Genomic DNA, 14569 nt, shown 5'->3' with positions numbered 1-14569 from the left:
GGCCTCCTCTCATCTTCTCCATCCCCTCCTTAGGAAGTCCACCGTGCAGCCCTAACCATCACCCCCTTGTGTAAGGACCTATGAACCCATCTCTGTCCTCCTTCAATTCTGAGCTCTGCTCTCATGTTTCCATGACTTGCTGCAAGGCTCTGTTCAGATGTTGCTCTAGCATTTCAGCCTTATGTGTCTAGAATGCCTTCCCCTCCTCTCTTACTCCCGTTCTCACACATTTCTCCATCTTGAAAATTGGTTAAGGCTGAGTTCAAATGGCACCCCTATTCGTTTTCTAGGCTGCTGTAACAAAGTACCATAACTAGGTGGCTTGAACAAAGAAATTTGTCTCAGAGTTCTGGAGGATAGAAGTCTGAGATCCAAGTGTGGCAGAGTTGGTTCCTTCTGAGGGCTCTGAGGGAAGGACCTGTTTCAGACCCATCTCCTTGGCTTAGATGGCCATCTTCTCTTCTGTCTTCACATCATATCACACAGAGGTGTGTGTCTGTGTCCAAATTTCCTCTTATAAGGACACCAGTCACACTGGATTAGGGCCCACCCTAATAACTTCATGTTAACTTGATTACCTCTATAAAGACCCTATCTCCAAATAAGGTCACAATATGAGATCCTGGGGGTTAGAACTTGAACATATGAATTTAGGGGGACACAACTTATCTCATAACAGCGCCTCTTCTATGAAGCTTTTCCTAATTCACTTAGAAAGAGCAAAATATTCCATTTTCTGTGCTCCCATAGTATTTTGTTCCTACAACTAAAATAGCATGTTAAACTATGTTAGGGGTAACTTTTACATTGTGAGCTCCCTGAGAGAAAGGATCAGAAATTATGGGGAAGTAGTATCAGAGAGTTTAATAACATTTTGGCTCAGAGTATGAATTCTATTTCTGCTACTTTCTAGTTATGTGATTTTAGGCAAATTACTTAACTTTTCCAAGACACTACTTCCTCACAGGTAAGACATTTGTAAGCTACCTCACAAGGATATTCTGAGAATTAAATGAGCTAATACACATAAAGTCCCCAGTACGACCCCAGGCCACAGCAGGCCCTCAATAATGATTGATGGTAGATGACTGGATTCTGTGTGACTATAGGGCCCCTCATGGGGACGAGAACACCAACAGCACTCAAAATGTTTGCAACAAACTCTCTAGTTTCATATTTTTCCTGCTTATGGAACATGTCGACTTAGGTGTCTTACCATCATCTCACACTCATGCCCAAAACTTAACTCATTAATCTCTCTCTTCCCCTACCTGATAAACCTTCCATACCTCTGTCAGACCTGGATGTTGCCACTGACTCACCCCTCTCCTTTCTCTAGGTCCTCTACTGCTGGCTACTCTGGAGGCACAGAGTGGCCAAAGCTTGGAGGTAGGGAGGCCCGTGGTCTGTTATCCCCCATCTGGGTCCTCAGTCCCCCTACTGACCGAGCTAAGTGTACACTCTCCAGACTCATTTCTATCAGCCGGTGGCGGAGGGTCAAGAGTTCCAGAAGTTTGGAAAACGTCTCCAGAAGCAGCACCTGAGAGTCTTGGCCTCGGTTATGTCCTTCGTCGGCTGCAGACTTGAGTGCAAGCTGGCTTATCTCCCCCACAAGAAAGGGATCTCCCATCACTTTAGTTGAAAACAGCTGAAAGGAAACAAAGCACTTTTTAAAGTATAAAAAGAGAAATTCCACATATTAAGAAAAATACTATCATCAGCACAGACTCTGGATGCAGATTTCCTGGGCTCAAGTCCTAGCTCTGCCACTTAGAAACTGTGAGATTTGGGGCAATTTACTCAGTTTCGCTGTCTCTCAGTTTCCTCATCTGCAAAGTGGGGATAAGGATGATAACAGTACCTAATAGAAACTAATAGATGATAACTTGCTGATAGGGTTGTTGAGAGGGTTAAATGAGTTAATACGTGCAAAAGTGCCTGGTGCACAATATTTGCTGTTATCATTATTATAAATGTTTTGAACCAAAATAAAGAAGAGAAATGACAAAGATGACCTAACTAGGAATGGAAGTCCCTGCTATTTTTCAAGTCCCTGCTGTTTTTCATTTTAGTGGCCAATAACAATAATTTTTTATAAACCCCTCTAATTGCAGTTTCAAATTTTCAAAGTATTTTCACATATATTAACTTTTATTTTCACAAGATCCCCGTGCAGTAGGCATCACAGATGTCATTATTTTCGTTTTACAGTGAGGGATCTGAAGCAACACTGGAGCCTTCTGAGGGCACACAGCAGTGCCGAGAGTAAACGTAGGCTTTCTAATTCTGCATCCAGCAGCTTTACAGTATATACCAAACCACCTTTACAGTGGCCCTCCACTCAGCCAGCCCTGGGTAATTTGTGAAGTAACCGCATTGTTCTTTAATGCCCTCCTGCCTCTGACATCTTTGCCACCTTCCAAAATACTACCCCCAGCAAGGACCCAGTTTGGGGACCCCATAACCTGCCTTTCCTGGTTTGGCTCCCCAAGGGTGCACAGGCTCCCATATCTATCCACTTATCCACCGAAGACCTTGTCTACTCACAGACACAATTTCTAGACTCTTAAAGTCTTCCTAAATGATAAAGAAATTTATGAAACTAATTCTTGCGTGTCTTCTGAGGGCAATACCTGCCCCATTTTCTGGCCTAATACAAAAGATTAATCCGAACATTTATTGTTTTTAGGTCCAAATTTGAACACATTTCAAAAATAATGATAATTAAAACTATATGGCATCAGTGGGAGACTAGACAGGTATCTCTCATATATTCACTATGATTTATAAGAGAATTTAAAATACAATAAAAAAAATCTAGTACCATAATACAGGGTGAAAAGAATCCTCAATAAATGGTAGTAGGATACATGGCTGGTAATTTGGACATAAATTCTATTTTGAGTCATACCTCACACTACACGCCCCCCCCCATACACACACACACACACACACTCCAGGTAGAATACTAAAAGAGTTAAATATTTATAAATATATATATCTAAATATGTATATATATATATTTATTGCGGTAAAATTGGTTTATAGTATTATATAAATATCAGGTGTACAGTGTAATATATTTCAAATTCTGTGTAGATTACATCATGTTCACCACCCAAAGACTAATTACAATCCATCACCACACACATGTGCCTAATCACCCCTTTCCCGCCTCCCTCCCCCCTTGCCCTCTGATAACTAGCAATCCAATCTCTGTCACTATGTGTTTGTTTGTGGTTGTTGTTATCTTCTACTTGTGAGTGAGATCATGCGGTATTTGACTTTCTCCTTCTGACTTATTTCACTTAGCATAATATCCTCAAGGTCCATCCGTGTTGTCACAAATGGCCAGATTTCATCATTTCTTACGGCTGAGTAGTATTCCATTGTGTATATATACACCACATCTTCTTTATCATTCGTCCCTTGATGGACACCTAGGTGGCTTCCAAGTTTTGGCTATTGTGAATAATGCTGCAACGAACATAGGGGTGTGTGTATCTTTATGAATTTGTGTTTTCATGTTCTTTGGATAAATACCCAGCAGTGGAATAGCTGGATCATATGGTAGATCTATTCTTAATTTTCTGAGGAAACTCCACACTGCTTTCCATAGTGGCTGCACCAGTTTGCACTCCCACCAGCAGTGAACAAGGGTTCCCTTCTCTCCACATCCTCTCCCACACTTATTGTTTCCTGTCTTGTTAATTATAGCCATTCTGACCGGAGTGAGGTGATATCTCATTGTAGTTTTGATTTGCATTTCTCTGATAGTTAATGATGTTGACCATCTTTTCATGTGCAAGTTGGCCATCTGTATATCTTCTTTGGAGAAATCTCTGTTCAGATCTTTTGCTATTTTTTAGTTGGGTTGCTAGTTTTTTTGTTGTTGAGATATATGAGTTCTTAGTATATTTTGGATATTAACCCCTTATCTGATATATAGTTTGCAAATATCTTTTCCCAATTGTTAGGTTGTCTTTTTGTTTTGTTGATGGGTTCCTTTGCTGTGCAGAAGATTTTTAGTTTGATGTAGTCCCATTTTTTTATTTTTTCTATTGTTTCTCTTGCCCAGTCAGACATGGTACTTGAAAAAATAGTGTTAAGACCAATGTCAAGCATACCGCCTCTGTTTTCTTCTAGAAGTTTAATGGTTTCAGATCTTGAATTCAAGTCTTTAATCCATTTTAAGTTGATTTTTGTGTATGGTATAAGATAATGGTCTACTTTCATTCTTTTGCATGTGGCTGTCCAGTTTTCCCAACACCATTTATTAAAGAGACTTTGCTTTCTCCATTGTATGTTCTTGGCTCCCTTGTTGAATATTAGCTGTTCATGTACGTGTGGGTTTATTTCTGGGCTCTCGGTTCTGTTCTGTTGATCTGTGTGTCTGTTTTTGTGCCAGTACCGTGCTGTTTTGGTTACTGTAGACTTTGTAGTATATTTTGAAATCAGGGAGTGTGATACCTCCAGCTTTGTTCTTTTTTCTCGGGATTCCTTTGGCTATTTGGGGTCTTTTGTTGTTCCATATAAATTTTAGGATTCTTTCTTCTATTTTGGTGTAAAATGTTGTTGGAACTTTGATAGGGATTGCGTTGAACCTATAGATTGCTTTAGGAAGTATGGACATTTTAACTATATTAATTCTTCCAATCCAAGAGCATGGAATATCTTTCTATTTCTTTGTGTCTTCTTCAATTTCTTTCAACAATGTTTTATAGTTTTCAGTGTACAGATCTTTCACCTCTTAGGTTAAGTTTATTCCTAGGTATTTTATGCTTTTCCTTGCACTTGTAAATGGGATTGTATTCTTAATTTCTCTTTCTGCTACTTCATTGTTAGTGTATAGACATGGAACTAATTTTTGTATGTTTCTTCTGTATCCTGCAACTTGACTGTATTCATTTATCATTTCTAAAAGTTTATTAGGGGATTCTCTAGGGTTTTCTATATATAAAATCATGTCATCTGCAAATAGTGACAGTTTTACTTCTTCCTTTCCAATTTGGATTGCTTTTATTTCTTTTTCTTGCCTGATTGCTCTGGCTAAGACTTCCAATACTATGTTAAATAAGAGTGGTGACAGTGGGCATCGTTGTCTGGTTCCTGTTCTTAGAGGAATAGCTTTTACTTTTTCTCCATTAGAATGCTATTTGCTGTGAGTTTGTCATATATGGCCTTTATTATGTTGAGGTATTTTCCTTCCATACCCATTTTATTCAGAGTTTTTATCATAAATGGATGCTGTATCTCATCAAATGCTTTCTCTGCATTTATTGAGATAACTGTGTGATTTTTAGTCTTCATTTTGTTAATGTGGTGTATCCCGTTGATTGATTTGTGCATGTTGAACCATCCCTGCATCCCTGGAATAAATCCCACTTGATCATGGTGTATGATCTTTCTAATGTATTGTATTCAATTTGCTAGTATTTTGCTAAGAAGTTTTGCATCAATGTTCATCAGTGATATTGGCCTGTAATTTTCTTCTTTTGTGTTGTCCTTGTCTGCTTTTTGTATCAGGGTAATTTTGGCTGCACAGAATGAGTTAGGAAGCCTCCCCTCCTCTTCAATTTTTTGGAAGAGCTTGAGAAGGATGGGTACTAAGCCTTCTTTGAATGTTTGGTAGAATTCACCAGGGAAGTCATCTGAGTCCTGGACTTTTATTTTTTGGGAGGTTTTTGGTTACTGTTTCAATCTCCTTACTGGTCATGCATGGTCTATTCAAATTCTCTACTTCCTTTTGATCCAGTTTTGGAAGGTTGTATGATTCTAAGAATTTATCCATTTCTTCCAGATTATTCACTTTGTGGGCATATAGCTTTTCATAGTATTCTCTTCTAATCTTATATATTTCTGAGGTGTCCATTGTAATTTCTCCTCTTTCATTTCTGATTTTATTTGAGCCTTCTCTCTTTTTTTCTTGGTGAGTCTAGCTAAAGGTTTGTCAATTTTGTTTATCTTTTCAAAGACGCAGCTTTTGGTTTCATTGATTTTTTTCTTTTTTTTTTTTTCCTAGTCTCTATTTCATTTATTTCTGCTCTGATTTTTATTATTTCCTTCCTTCTGCTGATTTGGGGCTTTGTTTGTTCTTCTATTTCCAGTTCCTTTAGGTACACTGTTAGATTGTTTATTTGGGATATTTCTTGTTTGTTGAGGTAGGCCTGAACTGCTATTAAACTCCCCTCTTAGAACTGCTTTTATTGTATCCCATAGATTTTGACATGTCATATTTTCATTTTCCTCTGTCTCTAGGTAACTTTGATTTCTCCTTTGATTTCTTCATTGATCCAATCGTTGTTCAATAGCATTTTGTGGCTTTTCTGATTTTCTTCCTGTAATTGATTTCTAGTTTCATACCTTTCATACCATCAGAAAAGATGCTTGGTATTATTTCAATCTTCTTAAATTTATTGAGACTTGTTTTGTGGCCTAATATGAGATCAGTCCTGGAGAATGTTCCATGAGCATTTGCAAAGAATGTGTATTCTGTGGTTTTGGGGTGGAATGTTCTACATGCATCTTCTAGGTCCCTCTAGTCTAATGTGTCACTTACGGCCAATGTTTCCTTATTGATCTTCTGCTTAGATAATCTATCCATTGGTGTAAGTGGAGTGTTAAATTCTCCTACTAGTATCGTGTTGCTGTCTATTTCTCCTTTTATGTCTGTTAATAATTGCTTTATACATTAGGTGCCCCTATGTTGGGTGCATAGATATTTACAAGTTTTATATCCTCTTGTTGGACTGTTCCCTTTATCATTATGTAGTGCCCTTCTTTGTCTCTTGTTACAGTTTTTGTTTTAAAGTCTATTTTGTCTGATATAAGTATTATTACCCCAGCTTTCTTTTCTTTGCTGTTTGCATGGAGTATCTTTTTCCATTCTTTCACTTTCGGTTTGTGAGTATCTTAGGTCTGAAGTGTGTCTCTTGTATGCAGCATATATATGGGTCTTTTTTTTTTTTATCCAATCAGCCACCCTGTGCCTTTTGATTGGAGGATTTAATCCATTGACATTTAAAGTAGCTATTGATAAATATGTATTTATTGTCATTTTGTTACTTTTTTCTAGATGTTTTAGTAGTTCTTCTCTGTTCCTTTATTCTTCTCATGCTCTCTTCCCTTGTGGTTTGATGGCTTTTTTAAGTAATATGTCTGGCTTCTAAAGGAGTTACATATTTCTTAAAATCAAAACCCTAAAAAATTAGAATCAAATAAGACAAATATGAAACATCTAGAGGAAGCTTTGCTTTCTGGATTTAGGAGGATAGAAGAAATCACAAAAGAAAAGGTCAATAGATTTTAATATATGAAATAAGAAGTTTCTATTAAAAAAATAAAAAGACAAATAGGGGGAAATATTTGCATAAAATATGATGGACAAAAGGGTTAAAGTTTTATTTAAGAAGTGGATAGGAATGACATTTAAGTGGATAGGAATGACATTAGGATTCCAAGAGATAAACAAAGGGAAACAACAATAAATTCACCAAAAATACAGCTAGCAACAAAATATTTGCAAGAATATTTAATGTCAATAAATGGCAAAGAAATGAAAGTTAATAGTGTAATGCCACCTTTTATATATATGTATGTATTAGCACAGACACTACACACTTACGCCTAATACTGTACTTGTAGCAGAAATGGCACTCATACATTCTTGGTGGAATTATAATTTGGCACAACCCTTTTGGAAAGCAATCTACTAACATGTATCCAAAGACTTAAATTTTGTTTCAGCAATTCCACTTCCAAGAATCTATCAAAGGGAATTGATCCAAAATATGGAAAAATCTGCAAGCTTTGGAAATGTACATTATAGCATTTTTAATAATGATGAAAAATTGGAAACTACTTTAATTCCTATCAATAGGGAAATGGTTAGATAAAATGAATCCCAAGATTCATCACTTAAGGGAATTATGCAGTCATAAAGGTGAGTATAAGGACTAGCTAGCAATATGGAAAAATATATTATATAATGTTAACTGAGAAAAACAAGAGATAGTGTACAAAGGATATGATTATAACTGTAAAACATGCATATATAGAATACTTGAATTCAGAAAAATAATGATTACAAATGCCATTTGAGTGGTTATATTGAGGGTAATTTTTTTTCTTTCCTCTTTTGCTAAAATTATGTGTAATTTTATATTATTTTGATCAATTTAAAATTTTAGTTTGGGTAGGAGGGTACAGGAGGCCTAGGCAGGCCCATGGAATAGATATTTTTGGCAGCTGGGGCCCTTGAAAGTTTCTTCATCGTACAGCAAGTACCCACACAGAGTAAGGTCAAATTGGAACCCCAGGCTCACCTGTGACAGCCTCAACAGAAAAAGCAAAAGATTTAAATCCAGCTACCAACACCACAGACATCACCACACCACAGTTTGAATAATAGAGCATTAAAGCTAGAAGGGGCTTCAGAGATCACTGAGCTCACATCCACCCACCTTCCCCCAAACACATGAACATAACGTGACAACATAGGAAAGTGAGGCTCAGAGAGGCTAACAGACTTGCTCAGAGTCACACAGCGAGTTAATGACAAAGCTGAACTTGAGTCCAGGTCCCTGACTCCTCACTCAGTTCTCTCTCTCCTCTACTAGATCTCAGCTCAGGACAAAAAGAGTAAATTTTAGGAAGAGTCTTGGCAGGAAAAAATAAATAATTTTTAATTAAAAATGTATGTTGTTAACATATAAATAAACCAGAAAACATTTTCCGCATACCTAGGTACAACTCCCTTCTAGTTTTAATTGAAGCAGCATCCTAATAAAATACAAACTTTGACCAAAAATGAAAAAAAATCACATAAAAATGTAAGTCCTGTGACTATGATCTGTCTCTGGCCAAATAGGGGGGAATAGAGCCAAACAGAAAAGCAAAGCTAAGTAGTAACATCTGGGAGGAAATAGTCTCTTTGCCAAGAACCCCCCTACCCCCTTCAGAGAACCTACATCCTTCTGGAGCTGTGTGCTGTACCAGGACTCAGGCTTGGCCGGGGAGAGCCAGACGTCCAGAGCCAGCCGCAGCACATGTCTCTCCAGCAAGGCGAGGCGGCTGGCTGTGGTGGGTCTGTAAGTGCGGCGGGCCTCCTGGAGGAGGTGTTCGAGGGCTCTGGGGATGAGCGATGCCAGGCCCAGGGAAGGGTGGAACTCCAGCAGATAAATGTTTTTCAAAGCTGGGCTTAAAAAAGAGGAACAATTAATGACGATTTTACACAATGAAGAACTTAGTCTGTATCCAAAGATATTTGAATTTTATATTTTTAAAGACCAATAAAATGAGTCTTCTAATCCAGGACATTATAAAAAACTGGGAGCTTGAAGGGACCTCAGAGGCCATTCGGGGAACCCACTGGATTATACAACACGTTCTCTGCTTTAATGTGAACCCTTTTAAAACTGGAGGACATAGGAAGATATTCTAAAAGCCCGATAAGAATAGAATTCTTAAATTGTATATGGCAAACCTATTGATGTTGCAATAAGCAATATATAGTCAAATATTTGAAAACAAAATAACTTAAAATAAAAGTGACTAAATATTAAAGAAATAATTTCCATGGTTGGTCTCTGCTTTTCACCTGTCTTTATCCCTTTTATTTTTCCAAAATGTTAATGGACAAAGACAATTTTTAAATTCTGTACACAACTTCTGGAATCATTTATGTTATATTTTATAAGTGGATGAGGCCAGAAATGATAAAACGCTTGTCTGTAGGTTGTTCCTTTGGAAGTAACAGACCCAGCACAAGCCAAGGGCCTTTTTATACTTACATAGAGCTAAAGAACATAAATACTTCTTAAATCTACACAAATGGAGCTTTTCTTAGTCCTGGATCTTAAAAAGTACAACCCTAAGTCTGGAAAGGGATTTCATCGAGCGAATAACATTTGCTTTTGAGACTATTCTGACAGTCTTAGTATCCAAATGGCCCTAGAATGTTCTGCCAAGAACCATTTCCTGAACAGTAGATTCTTGCCGTAGCAAGCTGCACACACACAGCTGGTGTCAAGCTTATTACAGTGAAGTCAGTCCTGAGAAAGGTCTGTAGAGAAAAGGCAGTCTCGTGCCTGGAACTCCCAGGGGTCTTCCTCAAGAGACGAAGTTCGAATCTCAGCTGTGAAAGCCATGGCACTTTGCTGGTCCCCAGGATGAGAGCATAGCCCATTGGAGCAACTTCCTACTGAAAGTCTGCCGGCACTCCTGGACTGTACCCTTCAGAGGAGCATAGGGCCATGCCTCTGTTGGTCACATCTGTGTCCCCAGCTCCTAGTACACTGCCTGGTACATGCAGGTGCTAAAAAATATTTGTTGGACGTTGAAAGGAGCTGGACAATTTCTCCATCAATTTGGAGGTGATAGAGCGATTGTGATCTTGGGCCACATGGACCAACCTAGGACTTGTCGTCCACTTCCTGGTTCCCTCTCTACCCTCTAAGGATGGAAGGGAATGGAGGAATCAGACCATATGTCAAGGGCATGACCTAAAGTATGTACTCTCTCTGAGTGATCTCAGGAAATTTAATCTACTCCTTAAAGGGGTGGGGGTCACAAGATGAGTCTGCAGAAACTTTTTTGGTGACACTTGCTACAATAAAGAAATTCTTTTTTGAAAAACTTTTAAGCACATCTCAGTTTCATATATGTTAGCTTGTGTGGCACCTCCGATTAAATTTTCTGACAGCATTTCAAGAGCAACTGCTTTTTTAAAGGATTTCACAAGGGAATGAAGATTCCGTATCCAGTGACATAAGATTAAATTCTAGCCTCCTATTCTTTTTTTAAAAAATTACTTTACTGAGGTCATATTGGTTTATAACATTGTGTATTTCAGGTGCTTATTACTATACATCAGTTTCTGTAGAGACTGCCTCTTACCCCCAATAATCTAGTTTTTACCCATCACCATACATATGTGCCCCTTTACCTCTTTCACTCTTCCCTCCACCCCCTTCCCCTCTGGTAACTACTAGTCTGTTCTCTTTGTCCATGTGTTTGTTTATCTCCCAAATATAAGTGAAATCATGTGGTGTTTGCTTTCTCTGTATGGCTTATTTTGCTTAACATTATGCCCTCAAGGTCCATTCATGTTGTTGCAGATGGGATGGTTTTGCTTTTTTTATGGCTGAGTAGTATTCCATTGTATACATATATACCACATCTTTTTTATCCATTCATCAGTTGATGGGCACTTGGGTTGTTTCTACATCTTGGCTATTGTGAACAGTGCTGCAATGCATATAGGGGTGCATAAATTTCTTTGTATTGCTGATTTGCTGTTCTTTGGATAAATACCCAGTAGTGGGATAGCTGGATCATATGGTATTTCTATTTTTAATTTTTTGAGAAATCTCCATACTGTTTTCTATAATGGCTGCACCAGTTTGCATTCCCACCAGCAGGGTATGAGGGTTCCCTTTTCTCCAAATCCTCTCCAACATTCATTATTTTTTTCTTGTTGATTACAGCCGTTCTGATGGATGTAAGGTGATATTTCATTGTAGTTTTGATTTTCACTCCCTAATAATTACTGATATTGAACATCTTTTCATGTGCCTGTTGGCTATCTGTATATCTTCTTTGGAAAAATGTCTGTTCATATCCTCTGCTCATTTTTTGATTGGGTTGTTTGGTTTTTTTGTTGTTGAGTTGTATGAGTTCTTTATATATTTTGGAAATTAACCTCTTGTCAGATATATGATTTGCAAATATTTTCTCCTAGTTGGTGGGCTGTCTTTTCATTTTGTTCATGGTTTCCTGTGCCTTGTAGAAGATTTTTAATCTGATGTAGTCCCATTTGTTTATTTTTTCTTTTGTTTCCCTTGCCTGAGTAGATGTGGTATTTGAAAAGATATTGCTAAGATCAATGTCAAAGAGTGTACTGCCTATATTTTCTTCTATAGCCTCCTATTCTTTTTTTTTTTTTTTTGAGGAAGATTAGCCCTGAGCTAACATCCACCCACAATCCTCCTCCTTTTGCTGAGGAAGACTGGCCCTGAGCTAACATCCATGCCCATCTTCCTCTACTTTATATGTGGGATGCCTGCCACAGCATGGCTTGATAAGCGGTGCGTAGGTCCACACCCAGGATCCAAACTAGCAAACCCTGGGACACCTAATTGGAGCACACGAACTTAACAGCTGCACCACAGGGCCAGCGCCAGCCTCCAATTCTTTATTACTTACAAAGCAAACAGATATTGGGTATGCAAGGAATTCCTCTTCTGTGGCTTTTATATCTACTTCTCTCATCTCCCCAAATACTTGAGAGGTGCTTTGCAGAATAGTATTTCGACTTAACATCATACCTTAACTTACCTAGAAGATTAAATGTAACATGTCTAAAGACAACACCAACTTACCAGCTATTGTTGATGGAAATAAGTTGTTTGCAAATTACGTTAAGGGGAAGTCCAAATTTATTGCTATCATCTGGAGGGCCTTGTTGCCAGAGCCTCTGGACATACTCCCGCTGACGCTCTATCTAGAAATGTAACATAAAAGTTAAAATTAGAAAAGTTAAACTTTTCCATGGACGTCGCTTATGAGCCACGGCATGAGAACATCAGCCTTTGCGTGTCTCCATTATTCCACTAATTTTCACCCAGACTTCGTTTTGAGGATCTGCTCACACAGAGACATGCTGGTCTCTCAGTCTGAGCCAAGGGTCAGCCAAGAACAGCAAAGGCAACCCACTTCCGACAATCTGAAGAGGCACAAGAAAACTTCTGTCAAATAATTGACTACAAGGAAAAATTCTAAGCAGGCGTAAGGTAAGCATACTGCAACGGTCTTTGTCTCCTGCTTACTTCCTGCCACTAGCTTTTCCCTAGAGGACATACCCTGTGATTGTTTCCGTTAGTGTCCTAAAAATAGTGACAATATTAAAAAAATAATAAACATAATTTTATACACTAATGTCTTGAAGAGGGTATGTTTAATCCTTTCACTACCGAAAAACCCTATGATCTAATGAAAGTAGGTTTTCCATTCTATATGCACCATTAAATGTAATTAGGGTTGGAAAACTCCCTTTAAGACTGTGGTTATGCTTGGAATTCAACACTGCAAATGACCTTACAAAAAACATGCTGTACACACTGCCCTTGAAAACCTAGATTCTAGACCCACAATGGAAGGTTCTGCAGTTTTCAGTTCTGGCGGGTGTTTTCCATCCTCTTCTCACATGTAGTATTTTTAAATCCAATTGTACTCACGTGCTGGTTGAGGATGCCCCTGACCAGCTGCAGGTGAAGCCTCAGGCAGGTGCATTCATCTTGGTAGGCCTTAATGAAATAAGGGTGGCTGAGATCAAACCTTGGGCACCTGTGCATGATGTCAGTGATCACTTGTGCTAAGGCACACCTCTCCTCGGGGTCCAGCACGTGCTGGTAGGCTTCAAAGTAACTGTCAAGAAGCTGCAAATAAGGTTGATAGTCAGGGAACAGCAGAGGCAGCCCTAGGGCCAAGCAAAGAGAGGTGAGGCCCCAGCTACCCCCTGCTTTGGAAAGCCCCTAGGCACCAGCAGGAGAGAGACAGCTCTGCACCTCTGGGTACCAGCCTGGTGTGGGCAGTTGCAGCTCCAATGCAGCTCGGAGCAATTAGTAAACCCACAGAGTTAGGGAGGGCAAGGAAAGAACACTGGTTTTCCCTCTGTCTCTTCCCCTGCTCTCCACAAATTAAAAGGGAGGTTATATAATTATTAACATATATCTAACAGTTATAATCTCCAAAGAGACAATGCATTCAATGCCACAATGTCAAATCAAATATATTTGTTTCCAACACCTTTCTCCACAGACCCATTCTCCTTCCCCCATTTTACTCCATCACCAAAGGTGGGCATGCAGCCTCCTCCCCTCTTCTATAGCCTCAGCCCCATTTCTGACCCCTTCTCTAATAGTTGGCCCAAATTTCACCTATGTAGAAAGATAGGGGGCAGTAGAATGGAAGGCCAAGGATGATAGCCCACTAAATACAAAGCCATTTATACCAGACCAGACTCCATTCAGAAGGGCCTGGTGTCCAGAACTCTCAAAGGCCTTGAGGAAGCTTTTCTAGTGGAGTTCACAAGTCTTTTCTAAAAACCAAAGAAAGCTTCCAGACACTAACGGTCGGAGGGGTTCTTAGCGTGGGAATTTAGAAAGACATGCTCTTTATTTTGCTTTTACCTTTGTCTGTGAGCTTAAGGAATTTCTGTTCTGTGTGTAAATTCTATTTGTGTGTAATTAGTCATGGTGTTAATCAGAAAAGCTCTTCAGAGATCACGGGGTTGGAATGCCAAACAGGGACCTAAGGCCAAGGTAAGTAAGTAGTTTTGAACAACGTAATTACTGTTTTAGGGCTCCTTCAAAACCTTCACAGGCCTGAGACACTCTTACTTTTGGAAACCCTGTCCAATATTATATCAACTATATTAAAACATACTGTCTCAATCAAATTTTTTTCTTTAAAAATGTTAAATGATACTTATAATTTTGCTTTTCGAATTATTTAGCAATGAGCAATACATTTAATTAATGATTGGCTATAATTTCTGGGCAGTAGATAC

General features: G+C 38.7%; 1 protein-coding gene across 5 annotated transcripts in view; it reads right to left on the bottom strand.

Moving 5' to 3' along the window:
• Window positions 1-14569, bottom strand: part of CCDC162 (uncharacterized) — a 165506-nt gene that overhangs the window by 83486 nt on the left and 67451 nt on the right. For all 5 annotated transcript variants that reach the window (XM_070559199.1, XM_070559200.1, XM_008520826.2 and 2 more), the window contains 4 exons: window positions 13236-13436; window positions 12381-12502; window positions 8970-9198; window positions 1446-1648 (listed from right to left, as the gene is read on the bottom strand). In XM_070559199.1, coding sequence (XP_070415300.1) covers window positions 1446-1648; window positions 8970-9198; window positions 12381-12502; window positions 13236-13436 — 755 coding nt within the window. The remainder of the gene's footprint in view (window positions 1-1445; window positions 1649-8969; window positions 9199-12380; window positions 12503-13235; window positions 13437-14569) is intronic.

The sequence above is a fragment of the Equus przewalskii genome, chromosome 9, assembly GCF_037783145.1.
Source record: "Equus przewalskii isolate Varuska chromosome 9, EquPr2, whole genome shotgun sequence".
Classification (NCBI taxonomy): Eukaryota; Metazoa; Chordata; class Mammalia; order Perissodactyla; family Equidae; genus Equus; species Equus przewalskii.
The sequence above is the reverse complement of the archived record's forward strand: the minus strand, read 5'-3'. Positions and strand labels throughout refer to the sequence as shown.